We start from the raw sequence: 22,211 nt of genomic DNA on the forward strand, positions 1-22,211 counted from the left end.
TTGTTGGCAGAGAAAACGCCTTTGTCATTGATACCTGGTCACGAGTTGACAGACCAATTAGCTATAGCTGAATCTCCATTTGTACACAGCCTTTGGTTCCAATTTGTCTGCAAACTGTTTATTAATGTTCGAACCAGCAGCTGTGTAAACAGTACTTGCAAAGAGCAGCATGTTGCTTGCTTTCAAAACTTCAGTAATCCATTAAACATTCTTTGGTTTTTAAAAGTGATCTTATCCCATTTCAATCCACAATTAAAACCACAGAAAAATAAAAAGACAAAAATAAAAATAAAAACAACATGAACCAGAATGCTATTGATGTGCGAATGTGTCCAGTTCCAGTCTGAAATTCAAGCTAATGGGAATTAACAGCAATTTTTCAGAGTTTATTTTTCATTTGGACATTGCGCAATTGGGTGTGAAAATTGCCTCTGGGATCAACAGTAAGTTAGAAGTTTTTGTGAACACAATGGAATTTTGGGATGTTCTATATCCCTGGGTAGAGAAGAACAATAAGAAATCTGGAAGCAAGAACCGAGTCTAGTAGGTGGGCAAGACACTGGCTTTCAATCTCTAGAGCCTTGTACGCAACCCAGATTTGAGAGTTGGGGAATCTTTTCGAAGCAGTTTGTAGATTCACAAAGGTTTATCCTGAATCGTTCTGATAGAGTTAAGTGAGACAGTTAGTATTCTGTCTCAGGTGAATGAGGGGAATAATTTACTTTGGTTCTCTGGTTCCCAGAGCTCCATCACTGTGTATTTCCCTCATCTATTACCTGAATTTGTTGTAGACGCTTTGCTGAGATAAATTACAATTCGTGATAACCTTTTTGGGGCTTAGAAACTCTTAAAACAAAATGCCAGAGTGGATATAGATAGACTGCTGAGTCTAAGCATAAAGTTAAGACATTTAAAAGTGAGATGAGATATTTCTTCACAGATGGTGGTAAATCTTGAGTTTTCAACCCCAGAGGGAGGTGGAAACTCAATCATAGAGAATATTCAAGGCAGAACATTAGATTCCTAGAGACTATTGACATCAAGGGATTTGGCATAGTGGTAGATGATCAACCATGAGATAAAATTGATTGTTGGAACAGACTAAATAGGCTGAATGACCTACGGTCTGTTCCCTTGCTTTTATGGTCCTATCCTAGATGGGGGAAAGCAGTGACGTAGTGATGATATCATTGGATTAGTCCTCCAGAACCTTAGGAATGTCTCAGGGGTGGGGGGGGGGGGGGGGGTGCTGGAGGCTGGAGGGTAGTCAGAGTTCATAAACCCATCCATGTACATGGTACAATTTGAATTTAATAAAAATCTGAAACTAAGATACCAGCCTAATGGTGACTGTGTACCATTGTTGTTTTAAACAAAAGATGGTTTTCGAATGTTTGTTGGACTGTCCTCACCTGGCCTGTGACTCCAGACTAGCACCAATGTCATTGACTTGAAGGTGTCCTCTGGGCAATTAGTGATGTGCAATTAAATGGTGACCGAGCCATGAAGGAATTGTTTTTAAAAATGACTCCCTTGGTGCATTTGTATTTCCCCCCAAATAGCAAACTAACCACTTCCTTGTCCATTTGATACTGATGGGGTGCTTCTGATGCATTTGCCTCCTTGATGCCAGTCACCTCACTTCTTTGCGACCAAAGTCATCCTGCACAGCAGGGACCTTTCCCCTGGATTTCTTCCAGAGTGACAGACTATATTCAGTGTATTATGCCAGTCGGTCTAATTGGTTGTGATCTGATGAAGTCATCTCGAGTCAAAATGTTAGCTTGTTCTCTCTCCATGGATGCTGGCTGACCTGCTGTGATTTCCAGCATTGGTTGTTTTCAGTACAGGCTCCAGTATCTGCAGTAATTTACTCCAAATTGGCAATGTATCTGATTTATTCAGGAAGTTCACAAATGATACAGTAGATTATTCTTTGTTTTTGAAATTCAGTTTATTGGGAAAGTCAGAAAATTTTGAACAATGACAATTTTGAACAATTCGTTAATTTTGAAGCATGTGAAATATCAGTTCAGAGGAGTATCAAATCTAAGAAACAAATATTGGAACAATACATTGAAGGGATTAGTATAATAACTGCACAAACAGACAATGTTTCAATTGAAAGCCATCTTTGTATTCCTCAGGCAATCACACAGAGTCAATATTGTTCTTTGAAAATAACTACAGTTTTACAAACTAAATTCCATTGCCATTTTCAAACTGTGTGGACTGGATTTAAATAATCTTTGCAATTCCTCAAACTACAAGAATTATTCATCTCTTGAAAGTACAAATGGGTACATTGATTTTATTAGTATAATAAATCTCTTGTATTGCTGAAAAGGGTACTATTGGAAGCAGCAATACAGGGAGAACTGGAGCTGTACAGTTAGCCAGTGACAGCAGCTGCTTATACAGAGCTATGGGGAATTGTTTAAATAGGGAATTCTCATTATATAATACTTCTCAGTGTTCAATGTTGCCATGACTTTTGGTGCTAATGTATGAAGTGCAACAGCTTGTGGACAGAAGCTGTGAATATACAGAATTTGGAAATGTGTAACATTTTTATTATATTAGAGATTTGGAGTGATTCCCTACAGTTGACTGGGCATCAAGGTTTGGTTTTTATTTGGTGCTGGGGAATTCTTGAACACAGGATATGACCTTCGAAATAGACGTCAGGGAGCAGTTGTTCACACTAAGGGAAGTGGAAATCTGGAACTCTCTTAAACCTACTGTGCGGGTTCGACGAAAAGTTTCAAAACTGTGATTGATAGATTTTCTTTTTGGCTGTTATGTACTATGGAATTGATGTAGGTAGATGGAATTAAGATACAGGGTGGCAGATGTTATAAAATGGAGGAGCCACCTACTGCTCTTATACATTGCCTGAGAGGGGGAGGATGCGAGAATGTGAGATGGGGATGCTCCATTGTGGCTTGGTGCAATCGAAGGAAGCATCAACTCCATTGATGCAGTCCGTGGTATCGGTTGTGCACTGGCTACACACACAGCTGAGGATAACTGGGAACCTGTAGAAGGGGTCAACGTTTGGGGGACATCCAGGAAGTTTAATGGAAATGTACTTGACATCTTGATAGGTGCAGACACTCTGGACCAGTGCAATCTTCGGTAGTAGTGACTTTGTGTTGACATCCTGTAAAAAGACGTTCATTATCAATGGCAATGCATCGGACTTTAAATAGACCTTAACATTGCTAAAAAAAAATGATTTGAAATTAGTTGCCAGCTCCACTCTTTCAATCACAATTGGTAACACTGTCAGTTTGGATGTGTATCAGCCTTGGGTTCAGTGGGTTGCATTCTCACTTTTGAGATCAGAAAGTGACGGGTTTGTGTTCTGCTGCACACATTCTCGCTGAGCGAAAACTGAAATGTTTCTGTACTTAAGAAAATAGCTATTTGATGCAAACTGATAGTTTTTAACCAATTTCAGAAAAGAAACACGAATTGCTAAAGTTTCTAAGGTTTAAACTTGGCGGGGTGGCACGGTGGCTCAGTGCTTAGCTTTGCTGCCTTCACAGAACCCAGGGACCCAGGTTCGATTCCAGCCTCTGGCGACTGTCTGTGTGAAGTTAGCACATTCTCCCCATGTCTGCCTGGGTTTCCTCCCATAATCTAAAGACGTGTAGGTTAGGTGGATTGGCTGTGAAAGGATGGAGTGGGTCTGGGTGGGATGCTCTTTGGAGGATCAGTGTGGATTTGATGAGCCAACTGGCCTGCTTGCACACCATAGAGATTCAATGCACCCGTTTACAAACATCCCACGCATGTAAAATGAGACAAACGTTATGGGTGGGAAGTCAGTGAAGTACGGTTCTGGCAGCAGTCTGGATTACAGGTGTTGCAATGTTTTCCTTCAGTTCCATTTTGGTTCCTTTTTCCTCCTCAAGGAGGACACATTGTCATGGACACATTAATTCACCAGTTTAGGATCCACCCTTTCAGAATCACTGAATGCGGTCTTTCCCCTTCTCTGTTTCAAGAAGGGAATTAGCACAGATGGAAAGAGGCTGGCTACTCGGAATTGTTTCATATGGGAGAATGCGAGAGAGAGATTTTCTCCTTCGTAGGCTGGATGCTTCTGCTATATTAGCTTCTCACCCAGGAACCAATCAGGAAGCTGTTACTATGCTGAGTAGGCTTAAATCCAGCAGCATTTGCAAGTACATCATATAACGAGTACCAATATCCCATTCTTTTTAAAGAAGCACGTCTTCTACAACAGCTTTTCCCCTTTTAAAGTCCTGAGTCCAGCAAAATAAAAGTGCTCTTTTCACAAAAGATAACTGAAGATGGCAGATGCGATATAAAATTCAGGAGAAGGATAGAGATTGCCATATTTTGTAAATGTCAAGGATGTGTTGATAATATGAAGCTCAAACTTATAACAAACAAACCTCATAAGATGCTCAGTTCAATCACTCCTGTCTGCCTCAGATACCTGGGCAAGAAGGAAATATCTAGTTTTTGAAATATGAAGACTAAGATGTATGCTAAAACATTCCGTTCTCAGATAATAAGATGAACAAAAATATTCTTGAAATTGCAAGAGTAAAATTAACTAAAAGGTGACGCACAGGAAAGAGAATGTCAGTACTTCAGTCATTTACCAGAGCTGCAAATCAACAGAGGTCACCCTGGAGGCAAAATGGAGGACAGCAGAAAAAGGCGTCATCCTAGGTGTGGGGTAGATGTCACAGGGCGGTTACAGGAGAGATACAGTGGGTCTGTGAGGATGCCGTGAGACAGACAAGACTGGCACATCATGACAGCACACCTGGCAGGAGGATCTATAAGAAGCTGCAGCAGAATGTTTACAAATCGAATTGATTAAATGCTGGGCCAACGATGTCGGTTTTAATGACCATGTTAGTGTTGAAGAGAGACTTGAAGAGTTTTAGAAAATGGTTAATCCTGACCACAATTTCATGATTAAACTATGACTACCGGACAAAAGGATATTGGTACAAAGTGAGGAACAACAGTTTAGACCAAGGCTCCTCTGGAATCAGTGGCTGGGAGTTGGCTGCAGAGAGGTTGGTAATGAGAACAGCCTGGAATCATTGAAGCAGAGTGTCAATTAGAGGACAAATTGTATGGAAAATTGGCTGAATAGTCCTTCTCATCTGGACTTGATCCAATCGGAGAGAGATACATTGGACAGACTATGTGCACTGTGTCTATCCACAGTACCTGGCGACATTCCCTCCACCTGCCTTAGCACATGCTCCTTTGACAAGAGCTTCCCTTTTGCAATCTGCCATCGATTCTGTTTGTAATTCTGTACTTTGGGCAGAATCTCCTGCTCCCAGCGATGATGGGCTTGGAGGAGGGAAGGGAATGTCATTCCGCAGCTTGGTGATGCCCCCATTTCTCTGCCACCTTCTAGTCTCTGCCCGCATTCCACCTCTAATTGAAGCCCTTTACTGAGGGTCACTGAAGGCCCTGAGACCATCGGTGCTGGGAGTTATGCCTCTTCAGGCAGGACTGTGACCAAGCAACCTTCCCGATAACAACCAAGTGTCTGTCTATTTCAGCATTGGAAACGAGCGACACATCACTGATACACACTCTCTTGGAGGCCATTACGTCCTTCCTCACAGTCTGTGGGGCTATTCAGTTTTGCACCCATTAACACTTCAAACCAGCATCGGGATCCCTTTCATCAAAGGCACTCAATGCTCAGTCGAGGGAATGGACACTGAGTTGGAGAATGTCCACCAGAGTCACCCTCTCCCTGTGACCCCCCACCCAGGAGGACTCACAACCCAACAGTGTTATCTCTGTGATCCTACACCAAAGATGGGTGCCATTGCTATGGCAGCCATTGCCTCTCCTCTAGGATGCTGTTGTTGGCCAGTGATTTGGGCTCGACAGGGTCTAGGTATGTGCAGAGAGCAAGTAGGTGCAGAAAGTCACCTTCACCCTCGATGTAGAATGACATTAACTCCCCTTATTGTTGCACCTTACCCGGGAGATGCAGAAACCCGCGCAGCCGGTGGTATTGATGGCCAGACAGTGGCTGCATTCTTCCTTTTCCACGTACGACACGAATCTGGTCAGTGAGCATTGGGAGACAACCTGACGGCAACTCAAAGACAGGACGAGAGCCAGCAGCTGCAGGGTGTTCATACTGCAACACAGAGAGAAAGAGAGAGAGAGAGAGAGAGATCAGCACAGCCACAATGTTTACTGTGACAAAGACTGCGTGTCTGTCAGTATTCAAACAATGACGGACTTGTTGCTCAACATTTTGTCTTGCACTCATCAGGATAAATGCCAAAGTTTGCTCGGGGCACTCAAAGTTGCTTTCTCTGTGGCAACACTTGAGCCAATCAGAATGGAGTTGCCAACTAATCACCAGCTTTTATTGCCGGCAGTAGAAATTGTTGTGATTAAAATTTGGCATTCTTGTATTTGTCCTGAGATGTGTGAGGCTGAACGTTGATCAACATGCCTCCCTTTTTAGTGATATTCAATATCTGCGCTACCAAGGGGGCTGTTTGGAATTTCGTTTTAAGTTCATTAGGTTCCTGCTGGGTTGCATGTAGATTACATCAGGAATCGTGGCAAAGCTTAAACATACATAATGTATGTTCATGTTTTACGTGTCAAACACAGCCCAGACCTGTAAAGATATTGCCATTGAGAGCTGCCAGCAATTCCCCTGTCTCAGAATCAATCAGTGCAGACCCCACTGCACAAGGGGTAACATCAGCTGACACCATGAAAGTGGAAGACCATCTGCATTTTTCACTGTCCTTTGTGTAACAGCTACGTTGGCTGCACCATTGAAATTGTGTGGACACTGCATTGTCACTTGGGAAGTTTAGACACTGTGTTACTTCCACAAACACTTTATCTTTGGAAAAATAAAGCAAACATCAGATTTGAAGAGGAGGCACTAACCATTTGGATTAAACAATGTCAGTTCATCACACTGGAAGGTTGTTTAATGCCGTAAGAATGCATAATGATATGAATCCAAATTCATCTCACAAAACTTCGAAGGTTTGCTGATATTCAGAGGCATCAAACAAATTCCTCACAGAACGCTGCTTGGTTTCTATCTACACCCTAGCTTTGACTTCAAGCAATTAAGTACAGTACTGACCTCTGTCAGACTTACAGCAAGAAAGGGGAATTATACATTCACACAATTCTAGTAGCACATTTGCAAAATCTACAAGAGAAAGATTGCCAACAGTTAATAGTGATGTGACATTACCTTGCAATTGAAGGCAGCAGTCTTGCATCTGATTCACAGAACTTGCAAGTATTTTTATAATGGTTCGGGTCTAATCTCAAAGCTCCACACAGAAGCGATGTGACACGCTTCCCATCTGCTAAGTCAATCTATGGCTTTAAGCTAATTTAATTTAGCTGGAAGTACATAATTAATATCTTAATATCTCTAAAAGCAAGGACTCAGTGGAAAGGAAATTAGTTACTATCATCCCAAACAGACAATCATTTTAATAACTAAAACCAAGCTAACTGAATTGGTATTGATACAATTACTGCACGTGGCTTTGTGTTTATACACAGACTGATCCGACTGAGAGAACTGATCCCTGTGCGAAACGGTAATCAAGTAATAAAGGTGCATATAGAAACAGACAGGAACTGGGAACACAGAAACAGGTAAAGTTTCATTCTGAGGACCTTTGAGCTAAGAAAAGATTGGACACATGGCCATCTCCAACAAGAAAATATCTATCCATGACCCATTGACATTCAGTGGCATGACCATAGCTATATCCCCCACTATCAACATCCTCTGGGCTAATACTGAGACTCGGGAAACTGAACTGTACCAGTCACATAAACGCTGTGGCTGCAACAATAAGTCAGAATTTGGGGAAGAAGAACAGAACTTCTGTTAATAAAATACTTTCCACAGTCTCGGGATCTTGCAATAAAATATTTCCCACTTGTCTGGGTAGGGGCAGCTCCGACAACACTCAAGAAACATGACAGCATCCAAGACATAGCTGCCCACTTGACTGAGACTCTATCCACCACTTTCAATGTTTAAACCATTCATTACAGACAAATCATGGCAGCGAGATGTACCATATATGAGATAAATTTTTGTAACTCTCCAAGCACATACAGTTACAATGTTTAAAGGTCATTTGGAAGAAGTACATGAATAGGAGAGGTTTTGGAGGGATAGGGGCCAAACACAGGCAAGTGGAACCAGTTTAGTTGGGGAACATGGTCAGTGTGGTCTAGGTTGGATGGAAAGGTCTGTTTCCATGCTGTATGACTAAGTCTCCTCACACAGCACCTTCCAAATCCACAATCTAGAGGGACAAGAGTGTCAGATACACAGGAACACTACCAGCTGCAAGTTCCCCTCCAAGCCGCTCGCCATCCTGACTCAGAAATATATCAGCCATTCTTTCAGTGCCACTGGATCAAAATCTTGGACTTCCCTCCAAAACAGCATTACAGTAGCTGTCTCTGAACCCCACAGGCCGCAGTGTTTCAAGAAGACAGCTCATCATCACCGTGTCCAAAGCTATTAACAATGGAGAATAAACACTGGCTTGAACATGAACCCATAACATTGTTGAGCTGTGGATGCAAATTGTTGTAGTTGTCTACAAAGTTTAGAGTTGGATGTATAATTTAGTTGTCTATGTGCTCTGTCCAAAGTCTGGTTTTTGTCTCATTGTTTGCTGGTACTATGTCCTGAGCCATTTTCCCAGCAGGCATTGCCTGTGGTGGTTTGTCGCTACCTTTGACCCTCAGGGGCAAGAGACAAGGAGGTAATTCCTGGGTCTATCTGAGCCAGAATGGGGACTGAATCATGCTGTCACCATCATTCTGAACAATACCTTAACTGTCTATCCAACTGAGTTAACCAGGCCCCAAAATCCAAGTTGCTAGAAAAGCGCAGCAGATCAGGCAGCATCCAAGGAGAAGGAGAATCGACGTTTCGGGCACGAGTCCTTCTTCAAAAACCAAGTGCAAAGAAATTATTGTTACAGATGGTGGGTTCAGCTGTCCCATTGTTATTGTGGCATTTTGCAATGTATAATATCACAGAATGGTGGCAGTGTGACAGTGCAGAAGGAGGCCATTCAGCTCATCATGACTGCACTAGCCCTTCAAATGAGCACCATTTATCTAGCCAATCTCCAGCCTTTCCCCCACATCTTTACATATTAGTTCTATCCAATATCCTCTTGAATGCTTTGATTGGACGTGCTTCCGCTACACTGTCAGACTCTAACTGCTTGCTGAGCGAGAAAAAGGTTTTTATTCTCATGTCGCATGGGGAGGTGACCACCTAGTGGTATTATGACTGGATTATTAATCCAGGTAAACTCCTATGGACCTGGATTCGAATTCTGCTGTGGCAGATGGCGGAATTTGAATTCAATAAAAATATGGTATTAAAAGTCTAATGATGGCTGTGAAGCCACTGCAGATTATTGGGTAAAAACCCATCTGGTTCACTAATGTCCTTTAGGGAAGGAAACTGCCATCCTTGCCCAATCTGGCCTACATGTGACTCCAGACCGATAGCAATGTCATTGACTCTTAACTGTCCACTGGGCAATAAGTGCTGACCTAGCCCTGTGAATGAACAATAAGAAATCACATTTGCTTCTTTGCCAGCCATTTCAAATCTATACTCACTGGCCCTTATTCCTATCCATGCCATCCAACTCACTGAAGGTTTTGGACATCTCTATCAGATCTCCTCTTAGACCTCTTTGATCCAAAGACAACAGCTCCAACTTCTTCAATCTATCCACAAGACTGAAGTTTCTCATCCCTGGAAACATATTGCAAATCATCTCTGCAACTCTCTCTCCAATGCAGTCACATCTTTCTTATAGTGTGGTGCCCAGAGCTGTACAGAACTCTCCAAGTGAACTCTGACAGGAGTCTCATTCCCTAACAAACAAAATTCACAGTTTTACCAATTCACTGTGTCTTGTATAAATCTCTGCAGATTTCTCGATCAAGACTGGATATGGAGCTGAGGAAAGTCACGGAGACCGAGATGGAAGCCGGAGGGATTTGTAAATGTAGATGAAATTTTGAATTCAATGCACTGGGGATCAGAAACGTATTCCTGAGGGGGACTTAGTGCGTCACTAAAACAGTTAACCTTGAACAGAGCCCAGAATTGACGGAGCTGCTTAGTAAACACTGTCCCCTTGTGTCCTTCACCTATCTTACTGTTTCCCAGAATTGTCTCAATACCTCACTCAGAAAATCACTAAATATTTAACCGTCAGTCGCTAAATGACTGCTACAGAATCAAAGAAATGTTGCAGCAGAGAAGGAGGCCACTCTACCCATCAAGACAGTACTGCTTCTTCAAATGGGTATCATTACCTGGTGTCAATCTTCTGTTTATTCTCAGACCTTTCTACTCTGTTTCATTTAAATAACCATCCAATAGTCTCTCAAATGCATCATTTGAACCTGCCTCCACCACATTTCCGAACAGTGTATTCCATACTCAAACAACCTAACTTGAGATTTAGTTTTTATACTCACAGCACTCTTGCTTTGTCTGCACGTCACTTTTGATCTATGCCCCTTTTGTTCTTGTCCCTTTACAAGTGGGAACTGCCGCTTCCTCTCTGCTGTAACCAGCCCACTCAAGATTTTGAAAACATTTCTCAAATCTCCTCACAGCTGCCTTCTCTACCGGGAAAACAGTCCCAATGTCTTCAATCTGTGCTCCTAACTGAAGTTTCTCATTCCTGGAACTGTTTTTGCACTCTGTCCAATGCAGTCACATCTTTCTGATAACGTGGCACCCACAACCGTCCAGCTGAGATCTAACAAGTATCTTGCACAAGTTCAACATCACCTCCTTCCATTTGTAAACTACTTTCCTGTTACTAAAGCTGAGAACACTGCTTTATTTACTTCTCCCTCCACCTGACCTGCCACCTTCAATGATCTGTACATGTCTGGACCCAGGTTCCTCTGCTCCTGCACTTACTTTCAAATTAAACCATCCATTTTATATTGGTTATACAATGTTCTTCTGATCAAAATGCATCACCACACAATTCCCTGTCTTGAACTACTTCATCTGCCACCTATCCGTCCACTCCACCCACCTGTCTGTGTTCTTCTCAAGTCCCACACTCTCCTGCTCATACCTGACAAGCTTTCTCAGCTTTATGTAATTTTGCAATTTTTGTCACTTTCCCCTTCACACCAAGATCCAGGTCATCTATATTGATCAGGAACCTTGTAATTTTATTTCTGCGCTTTTCAAAATTGCGGATTGAAATGAGAATTGTTTTAAAACCAGTGTCTCCAAAAGGCTGGTTGCGTAGTTTGAAAGTCAGTAACCTGACAATTATGGCAAGCATTGTCAATAACTGACTAAACAAGCAGGGATTGAAGTGGATGCAGAAGAACAGGAGCCAAGGTGTTCTGTATTGAGTTGGCAATATATTTTAATTGGTCTATGGACTAGTGACCAGTTATCAATAATGAAGGTCTTTTGCCTGCCAACTGTTAAATGATTAGTCTTTATACCATAAAACATAGGAGCAGAATTAGGCCATTTGGCCCATTGAGCCTGCGCTGCCATTTGATCATGGCTAGGGGGTGAGAACATGATACAGGGAAGGGGTTCCAGTTCATGCACTGTCTCACTGATCTTTGCAATCAAAGCTCACTTTAAACTTGAAAAAAACATTAACCTTTTCTTCAGCAGTTGCTGTAAGCTATGACTTTAAATTGCTAAACCAGAGACTTTTTACAAGTGAACCAGCTACCCTGTGCCTCTTGCGAACCAATGGAAGTATTCAGAAAAGGGAAAACGAGAATAAACTTTCAGATCAGCAAGAGCCAACTCAACAGAATTAGTGAATAAAATCGACTAAACCGTTCTTCTCATGTTACCCCTCCCTCGTTGTTGTTTTCTCTGACTCTATGCCTGTCTGTGTGAGTGTAAACAGAGTTTCGAAGGGATTATAGTTTTAATTTAGAATACCACATGGCAGCAGTTTATAACTGTTTACCTCACACTTGAGTTTAATTTGTTTAATAAATAATAATTCTTGTTCAGCACAGAAACCATGCTTTCTATCAACTGGTGACTGTCTATCAGGGTAAATAGGGGATTTAAGTACTTATTTTGATCTTTACTTTTGTGATGACTCTGGGAATAGTAGGGATTATTTTTAACACACTGTCCCAATGTCACATGACAGTATTGACCCTCTGACAGTGCAGCACTCCCTCAGGACTGACCCTCTGACAGTGCAGCACTCCCTCAGGACTGACCCTCTGACAGTGCAGCACTCCCTCAGTACTGACCATCCTACAGTGCAGCACTCCCTCAGTACTGACCATCCTACAGTGCAGCATTCCCTCAGTACTGTACTGTTAGCCTGAATTTTGTGCTGAATGCTTCATTGTGGTCTCAAATCCACAAATTTCTGACTGAGAGGCAAGTGAGCTACCCATTGAATTACACCTTCCCCCTGTCTACAGGATATAACTTTCTCCTGTGACTTTCACTTCATCTCAGACCCTGACCTGACCCCTGCAAGAGGGGATGATTTTTAAAAAATTATTCATTTGTGGGACATGGGTGTCACTGGCTGACCAGCATTGAATTGCCCATTGTGACTGCCCTCTGCATTGCTCTGAGTCACTCAGTGAACTTGCTGTTGGTGCTTGACTGACAACATCCACATTCTGGATTAGTGGTGCTGGAAGAGCACAGCAGTTCAGGCAGCGTCCGAGGAGCAGTAAAATCGACGTTTCAGGCAAAAGTCCTTTTTGCCTGAAACGTCGATTTTACTGCTCCTCGGATGCTGCCTGAATTGCTGTGTTCTTCCAGCACCACTAATCCAGGATCTGGTTTCCAGCATCTGCAGTCATTGTTTTTACCCCCTCTGACAACATCCACAGCAGAGTGGACTTGAGCGGAGAAGTAACATCTTTAAACCACAAGAGGGAGGTGTTTGCTTCTTTATGGCACATTCATGAAGGAGTCTGTTTATTCTGTCCAAAGGCAAGATGTTTGGGATGATGTCTCAATGTAAGATAAATGTGAGCTTTCTGTCCTGCTAAGAGAGATGAAGTGACAAAATTATTTGTAAAAGAAGACGGGGCATAGGGAGGGAATAAAGGGATCTGCCAGCACAAATATGCAAATCGGTCCAAATAAGAGCACAGTCAGAAAATCCATGGATAAAAGCAGGCGCAAAGTCTCATATCTAGATGGATAGGTTGGGAAAGTTGGGAAGGGAATATCACTCACATCGGATTCGACTCTGTTCGGAGTAACTAAGTGTTCTGTAGGAGCTGCTCCCCATGATGAAGTTCATTGCTGCTGCCATCCTCTGTGTACAAGCTCCCATTGGAGATCAACCCCTGGTCCAATGAGAAGAAGCCTGTTAGAGTTAACAAGACTGAGTTTAATTGAATAAAGATTCGTACACCTTGTGTCCCTCTCTGTGTCTCACACCTGCACACACACACCATGGGTGCTGGGGAAAAAATAAGCACTACCGCAGTTAGGTGGTAGTGTGGGGGTTAATAAAAAAAAGACCGAGTTTAGGTCAGGTCCGAAGACCTCCTTGTGGGTCTGCACCTGGGCCTGGCCAAACTGACCATCAACAGGTCCAGGCAGGGGGCCGTGGAGGGGGTCGTTAGGGCCAACTGCCTGCCCCTCTTCCGCGGTTACGTTAGAGCCCGGGTGTCCTTGGAGAAGGAGCACGCGGTCTTCACCAACACCCTGGAGTTGTTCAGGGAGAGGTGGGCGTCGCAGGGAGTGGAGTGCATTATTTCCCCCTCCAACTCTATTTTGATTTAATCCCTGCCCTCCCCTTCACTGTTTGATCACACAGCATTGCCCTTTGATGTGAAGGGCACTGCCTGTCACTGGCCACCCGGGTGTTTCCTATCTTCCTGGTGGTGGAAATTTGAATAAAGATCCGTACACCTTGTGTCTCTCACTGTGTCTCACACCTGCACACACACAACATGGGGGCTGGGGAAAAAATAGGCGGTTAGGCGGTAGTGTGGGGGTAAAAAAAAGAAAAAAAAAACCTAGTTTGTTGCATGTTACGAGCTCATTACAGGTGACAGGCATTGTTCACAGAGACATAAAGGGGTGCAGGTGGGAGTGAGGGGGACTGAGTCTCAATCTTTTGGGATCCCATGCCATTTTGTACATAACTCCACATGGCATTACCATCGTGGGTGGCACTTAACACACTCCTCAGCATTGCCCCTTACAGATCCTTACAGGCCCATGTACAACATGGTGAGAGATCTTGTGAAGTAGTCATAGTGTCCCCATCTCTGACCCAGGAGACCTGGGTTCAAGTCCCCCCTGTTCCAGTGATGAGTCACAAGATGTCCGAATGAGTTGGTTAAAACAATATTGTGTACTATTCTGGCTGCCATTTTATTAAAAAATGACTCTGGAGAAAGTGCATAAAAACGATTACAAGGGTCTGTTTGGAAAAAATACACAAACTGGGAATCTACCTGCCTGGAAAAAGGAAGACTGGAGCTGGAGGTGTTTCTTAAATAGACACAGAAAGCAGGGGAAGGATTCTGTCTCCATGTTTCTGACCCCACTCCAATGGGGAAGAATTCAAGAATGTGAGTGAGTTGGGAATACAGGGAATGCTGATAGAGTTGTGGGATGAGGAAGGATAGAAGGTTTGGTTAGGGCATCAATGATGGTATGGTTAAGGGAAGGTGATGGCCTCCTGGTATTATCATTAAACTATCAATCCAGAGACTCAGGTAATGTTCCAGGGTACAGGGTTCAAATCCTGTCACAGCAGGTGATGGAATTTGAATGCAACACAAATCTGGAATTAAAAGTCTTAATGAAGAGCATGAAACTGTGGCTGATTGTCATGTTAAAAAAAAATCATTGGATTCAGTAACGGTCTAGCATATATGTGAAGTTAGAGTGGTAGATGTTGTCTACATGGACTTTAGTAAGGCCTTCAACAAGGTTCTGCATGGTAGACTGGTTAGTAAGGTTAGATCACATGGGATCCAGGGAGAGCTAGCCAATTGGATACAAAATTAGCTTGACGATAGAAGACAGAGGGTGATAGGAAAGGTTGTTGTTCAGACTGGAGGCCTGTGACCAGTGGTGTGCCTCAAGGATTAGTGCTGGGTCCACTGTTGTTCATCATTTATATAATTGACTTGGATGAGAACGTAGGAAGCATTGTTAGTACATTAGTGGATGACACCAAGATTGATGGTATAGTGGACAGTGAGGAAGGTGATTCCAGAGTACAACAGGCTCTTGATTGATTGGGCCAGTGGCCTGAGGAATGGCAGGTGGAGTTTAATGCAGATAAGCACGAGGTGTTGCATTTTGGTAAGACAAACCATGGCAAGACTTTATAGTTAATGGTAGGGCCCTGGGGAGAATTGAGTCGAGAGTGTGGTGCTAGAAAAGCACAGCAGATTGGGCAGCATCCGAGGAGTAGGAGAGTCAATGTATCAAACAAAAGCCCTTCATCAGGAATGCCCTGAAGACCTCATTCCTGATAAAGGGCTTTTGCCTGAAATGTTGACTCTCCTGCTCCTCGGATACTGCCTGACCTGCTGTGCTTTTCCAGCATCACACTCTCAACTCTGGTGTCCAGCATCTGCAGTCCTCACTTTTGCCCTGGGGAGAATTGTCGAACAGAGAGAGTCCAGGAGGTGCAGTACATAGTTCCTTGAAAGTAGCGTCACAGGTGGACAGGATGGTGAAGAAGGTGTTTTCACATTTACCTTCATCAGTCAGAGCATTGAGTATGGGAGTTTAAAAATGTGTTGCTGGAAAAGCGCAGCAAGTCAGCCAGCATCAAAGGAACAGGAGAATCGACGTTTCGGGCATAAGCCCTTCTTCAGGAGTATGCGAGTTGAGATTTCATGTTACAGCTGTATGCGACATTGGTAAGGCCACCTGTGAAGAATTTCATACAATTCCTTTTGCCCAGCTATAGGAAGGATGTTACTAAACTGAAAGGGTGCAAATAATGATTTACAAAGATATTACTGAGACTAATGGATTTGAGTTATAAGGAGAGTGGTAGATGCAGGTACACATTTAAAAGACATTTGGTTAGGTTCATAAGTGGGAAAGATTTGGAGGGTTGTGGGCCAAATGCATGCAAGTCGGAGGACTGATCAGTGTGGACTAGTTCGACAGAAGGGTGTGTTTCCATACTGTATGACTCTGTGAGAGGCTGGATAGGCTGGGACTTCTTTTCCTGGAGGATAGGAGGCTGAGGGGGTGATCTTTTAGGGGTTTATAAAATCATGAGGGGCATGGATGAGGTGAATAGCTAAGGTGGGGAGTCCAAAACTGAAAAGCATAAGTTTAAGGTGAGAGGACAATGATTAAGGACCTGAGAAGCAGCGTTTTCATAGAGAGCCTGGTGCATACATTAGCTGTGTCATGCTGAGATCTGAGGCCAATTGAGACTCATCGATGACAGACATTGATAACCCTCTGCATTCACTCAGGGCTTGCCTTGCTGTACTCCTATGGAAAAGGGAGATCACAAATTCTCAGAGGGCACTGTACCTCTGGAAATGAATATTGGTCCTGGAGTTGGAACAGCTCAGATTCACCTGCTGTTTGTAGCTATTCCACAGTATGTCACATTCACACCCCCACTACAACTCACTTTCAACCACTCTGTGATTGGTTTTATGTGGGGATATTTGTAATATTTCATTTGTAGCTGGGTTTTATGTGGCATTTTGTCAAAAGCCTTTTGTCAAATCCAAATACAGTACATTTACTGGGTCTCCTTTATCTCCCCAATTAGTTACATCCTCATAAACCTGAGATGCAATTTTAGCTTTTATAAAACAATATGTATCCTCTGCCGAATTAGATTATGATGACTCTTGTTGACATTTCTTTAATAAGGGAAAACTGTTTGCCCTGATAGATCACAGAAGATGCAGATTCAAGATGATGAAACAACCGGAGGTGAAAGGGAGAATATTTTCTTTAATACAGTGAACTGTTATGATCTGGAGTGTGTTGCCTGAAGCAGAATAAATAGGAACTTTCAAGAGAAATTGATTAAAAACACAAAAAAGGAAAATGACTGGGCAGATTAGGTGAATTGGGTCTGTATTATTGAAGAACAAGAGGTGATCTCATTGAAACCTACAAAATACTTAAAAGGAGAGGCCGGGTAGATGTGGGTGAGGCAGTGCCAATGGGCGGGAGGTCAGGAGACACAAATTAAAAATAAGGGCATGACACTTCAGACTGACATGGGAATTTGGTTTTCACTCAGAGGGCTTTGAATCCTTGGAGTTCTTGACTCCAGAGGAAGCTCTAACTTTGCTGTGTTTAAGATGGAGGTCAATCAATTTTTGAATACCATCGGGACAGAAAGTTTATGTGGATAAAGTGGGCAAAAGACAGTGATGTGCTCAATCAGCCATGATTGTCCTGAATGGCAGGGCAGTCTCGATGGGCTGAATGGCCTACTCTTGTTCCTAGGCGAAAGTGAGGCCTGCAGATGCTGGAGATCAGAGTCTTAATTAGGGTGGTGCTGGAGAAGCACAGCAAATCAGGCAGCATCCGAGGAGCAGGAGAATCGACTTTTTGGGCAAAAGCCCTTCATCAGAAATTTTGTACTCCTGCTCCTATCTTGGCAAGGCCAAGGGGAAAGTGCAGGGGAGAGTAGGACTTATTGCGAATCTCTTTCAAAGAGTCAGCAGTGGTGCAGAGGATTCACTGTGACATCTCATGACTCGATGGCCTGGGTATGTTAACTTTTACATCTGTCTCCACAGACGCTGCTTGACCTGCTAAGTGTTGCCAACAGTTTCTGCTTCTAATTCCAATAAGCTTCCTGATCCAGTCTGACAGTAATACACATTGACAGCCATCGCTCAGGATTAGCTATCAAAGAGGTGGATGTATTTGCTACTCCCAGGTTTCAAAATGGAATAGCTCATGCTTTGATTAACAATTCAGATGCACAAGCGGTTTCATGTTTGGAATCATTTGTGGTTTATTTCAACCACCTTTGCTGTTCCAACACAACACCCTTAAGGCAAGAGCTGGGTGGAAATGGGGTGGGAACAGACTAAAAGATTTTGACAAGAGAGTGGTATAATTAATTCACTTTGACACTGAGGTATGTGCCCAGGTACTGAGTGCAGTTGAGCGTGAGAGCATTAAACAAGTTGCAGGCGGGTTTTTTAATGGGAGGGAATTGTGGCTGTTTTGCTGATTAGAGGGAATATTGCAAAAGGATGTGCAAATGGTGAAAGTCTATGAAATGAGGAAGGTGAGCAGAATGGGGTATTTGTTAAGTGTTCATTGAGAGTTTCCGCCACTGACCCAGAAGCAAGAAATGCAACTCAAGGACTTGCAAAACGTTGCAAAACAGATAAATATTCAGATTAGGTTATAGTTCACATTTCATTTCTGTTTTTTGCATTGTACCTTCAAAAGGAATATTTCAAACGATAAAGGAGGTTTACCAATATGCTGCCTGCACTATGAAGAAAGATTGTACAGGCTGGAGTTATTTTCCTTGGAACAGTGAAGACAGACAGGGAACTGGTCAAGGTGGAGAAGATTAAGAGGTACACAAGTTGGAGGATAGGCACTTTTATTCCAATAGTACATGAGTGAATAATCAGAAGGAATACATTTATAGCAATTCATTCGTGGGATGTGGGCATCGCTGGATGGACAGCATTTATTGCCCGTCCCTAGTTGCCCTTTGAGAGGGTGTGGTGAGCTGCCTTCTTGAACCGCTGGAGTCCACCTGCTGTTGGTTGTCCCACAATATTATTAGCGAGGAGATTCCATGATTTTGACCCAGCGACACTGAACTAACAGCGATAAATTTCTAAGTTGAGATGCTGAGTGGCTTGGAAGGGAACTTGCCGGTGATGCCGTTCCTTTTTTACGTGTTGTCCTTGGCCTTCTAGATGGAAGCAGTTGTAAGTTTGAAAGCTTGCTGTCTGAGGATCTTTGGCAAATTGCTGCAGTGCATCTGGTAAATTGTACATACTACTACTGAGCATTGGTGGTGGAGGGAGTGGTTGGTGGTGGTGCCTGTCAAGTGGGTACTCACATCCTGGATGGTGTCAAGCTTCATGATATACCGGAAAAATATTTCCTCTGGCTTGCCGTGTCATTTATCAGAAAGAGTCAAGAGAGGTTTTGGTTGTAGGTTTGCTCATTGAGCTGGAAGGTTCATTTCCAGACGTTTCATCACCCTACTAAGTAACATCTTCAGTGGGCCTCTGGGCAAAGCACTGCTGATAATTCCTGCTTTCTATTTATGTTTTGGGTTTCTTTGGATTGGTGATGTCATTTCCTGTGGTGAAGTCGCTTCCTGTTCCTTTTCTCAGGGGGTGGTAGATGGGATCTAAGTCAATATGTTTGTGTCTAACACATCGAGTTATACCCCATCGACCATCCCCTGAGAAAAGGAACTGGAAGTGACTTCACCACAGGAAGTGATGTCATCACAGGAAATGACATCACCAACCCAAAGAAACCCAAAACATATAAATAGAAAGCAGGGATTATCAGAGTGCCTCGCCTGAGGCCCACTGAAGTTGTTACCCAGTAGGGCGACGAAAAGTTTGGAATGATCCTTCCAGCTCAGCAAGCAAACCTACATCCAAAACCTCAACCTGGTTATAAATCTTCTCAAAACATGCCACTTCAAGAGAGGTGGTAGATGGCCCAACATTTGCAATTGCTTTCACTTGAGTTCAGATGAATGAGGGGGGAATCTCATAGGAACGTATGAACTTCTAACAGGACCAGGGGTCACAGTCTGAGGATTCGGGGTTGATGGAGATGAGGGGATATTTCTTCACCCAAAGAGCAGGTGGACCTGTTGGAATTCATTACCACAGGAAGGAGTTGATGCCAAAACATTGAATGTCTTCAAGGGACAGCTAGATACAGTACTTGGGGTGAATGGGATCAAAGGGAATGGAGAGAAGCAGGATTAGGCTATTGAGTTAGACAATCAGCCATGATCGTGATGAACCACAGAGTGGACTAGAAGGGCCGAATGGCCTCCTCCTGCTCCTCTCTCCTATGTTTCTATTCAGCTCTTCGTTCCTCATGTGGAGAGGATCCTAAGCATGAACTCCCGAGGGGCTGACTGAATGTTTCCAAGCCCCTGGATTGGTATCAGAGACTGCACTGACTACCTGAAAACTATCTCCCTTGAGTCCACAGAGGCCCTTAAAAACAAGAGAAGCTTTCAGGGCCCTATTGTAGCGCAGTGGTTGTGTTCATGCCTCTGGACCAGGATACCTAGGTTCAAGTCCCATCTGCCCCAGAGGTGTGTAATACCATTGTTGAACAGGTTGATTAGAAAAATAGGTTAAATTTTAAAAGACTGAGTGGGAATCCCTGTTTAGCACACGCAGACACAGGGAGAATGTGCAAACATCACACTGACAGTCACCCAAGGCTGGAATTGAACCCAGGTCTCTGGCGCTGAGGCAGCACTGCTAACCACTGATCCACAGTGCTGCCCATTTACTTGTAACAAAAGCCTAAATAATAATTCTTGTTCAGTACAGTGAAACCTGGTCAAGCCATCAACTTGTCTCTGAAAGACAGGGAAGTTCACGAACTTTGTAAATTGGGACAAATCAGATGAGAAGCGGCAAGATGGACTGAATGGCCTCCTTCTGGATGTAAGCTTCTATGAACATGGTGCAACCAAAGCAGCCACTCACAGGATCAGATGTAAGCTTTAATGGAATTTTTAAAAGTTGAAATTAAATAAATCTTTAAATCTTAGTACACCTGATGGTGAGCTTTATTGTCGTTGCACAAGATGAACCTGTCGTTTGGTGAGATTGATCAAGTTACACGCTTTGTTTTGTTAAGTCAGTTTTAAAGAATTTGAGAGGGTAGAGTCACTCTCATTGCTTCAGGTTTCATTGTCACAGATATACCAGCCTTAAGGCAGCAGGCTGGTACAATGCCAGCAGTCCTGTTAATGTCAGCTTTCATTTGCCAGGCATTGAACATGGAGGGTAGTGTATGCCCACATGATCCATGTTGGACTTGCTTTACCTTGATGAAAGTAGAAAAGGCAATTTCCAACTGTCATCTTTGTTCTAAGCTCCCTTGTTCAGTGGAGAAAAGAGACCGTGGTATGAGTTTCAGGGCCTCTGGCTGAAATTAGCTCCACTGTGAACATTGTCTGCACCAATACCTTAGCTTTCAGGAGGAATAAGTCTATACAAGGCCTAATGCAGGCTAATTAGAAAATCTCACATTGACCAGCTGCCCTAACTCATCCCACCTCTGGGAGGGTGGGACAAGCATCTGGTACCTGCTTGACTGTGGCAGAATTCAAAACAACTGGGCAAATCAGCAACACGGCTGGGATCTTGCTGTGCACTTCCCCCAACTGAAAGGACCCAGACAAACATCTTCTGCAGCTGTCCTAAAGCTGCCTGAATACGCTGTTAATTGCAACGTGCAAGCAATCATGAAAATAAAGACTGAATATTTATTTGTTCGGTGGGATTACTTCTGCTGAACTGCTGATGCTCGACCTTTCCAAACCTGCTTTACAGGTTTTGGGAGGGTTCATAGGAAAACACCTCAATTGTAAACTGATCACGTGGACAGTCAGGATTGTAGGTAGGTTGCATTGAAATAACTTAGAATCCCTACAGTGTAGTAACAGGCCCTTTGGTCCAGCAAGTCCACACTGACCCTCGAAAGGATATCCCACCCAGACCCATTCCCCTATTACTCTGCATTACTCCTGAGTAATGCACCCAGCCTACATATCCCTGAACACTATGGGCAATTTAGCATGGCCAATTCACCTAACTTGCACATCCTTGGCCTGTGGGAGGAAACCCACACAGACATGGGGAGGATGTGCAAATTCCACACAGACAGTCACCCGAGGTTGGAATCGAACCTGGCTTCCTGGCGCTGTGAGGCAGCAGTGCTAACCACTGAGCTACCATGTCGTTCCTTACGCTGACCCTTATCAGCCACAGGAACTGGTTTCTCCTTCTATCGGAATCTCTTGGTCATTGTACAGGTTTTCATTGATCAAGCCGGCTCTCAGCTCTTCAGTCAGAGCACAGACAGCTCCTCTCTCTCTCAAATACACGCCGCCTCCATCCAGCCACTGACTGACAGCCAGAATGTGTCGAGG

At 43.4% G+C, this 22,211-nt stretch overlaps 1 protein-coding gene across 1 annotated transcript; it reads right to left on the reverse strand.

Annotated features, from left to right (window-relative positions):
- Nucleotides 1-1,958: 1,958 nt before the first annotated feature.
- On the reverse strand, nt 1,959-6,231 carry LOC140458307 (thyrotropin subunit beta-like). The gene is made up of 2 exons (XM_072552706.1): nt 6,001-6,231; nt 1,959-3,163 (listed from the first exon to the last, which is right to left on the reverse strand). Exons 1-2 carry the CDS (start codon nt 6,160-6,162, stop codon nt 2,885-2,887), a joined length of 441 nt encoding a protein of 146 aa, XP_072408807.1. The 5' UTR covers nt 6,163-6,231; the 3' UTR covers nt 1,959-2,884.
- Nucleotides 6,232-22,211: the final 15,980 nt, after the last annotated feature.

The sequence above is a fragment of the Chiloscyllium punctatum genome, chromosome 32 (genome assembly GCF_047496795.1).
Source record: "Chiloscyllium punctatum isolate Juve2018m chromosome 32, sChiPun1.3, whole genome shotgun sequence".
Taxonomy (NCBI): Eukaryota; Metazoa; Chordata; class Chondrichthyes; order Orectolobiformes; family Hemiscylliidae; genus Chiloscyllium; species Chiloscyllium punctatum.

What these genes read in the sequence shown, in the direction of transcription:
- LOC140458307 (XM_072552706.1), bottom strand. Translation starts at nt 6,162, where the DNA reads ATGAACACCCTGCAGCTGCTGGCTCTCGTCCTGTCTTTGAGTTGCCGT. An exon ending in CGGGTTTCTGCATCTCCCGG is followed by an intron (nt 3,164 to 6,000) that starts GTAAGGTGCAAC and finishes GTCTTTTTACAG; the next exon opens with GATGTCAACACAAAGTCACT.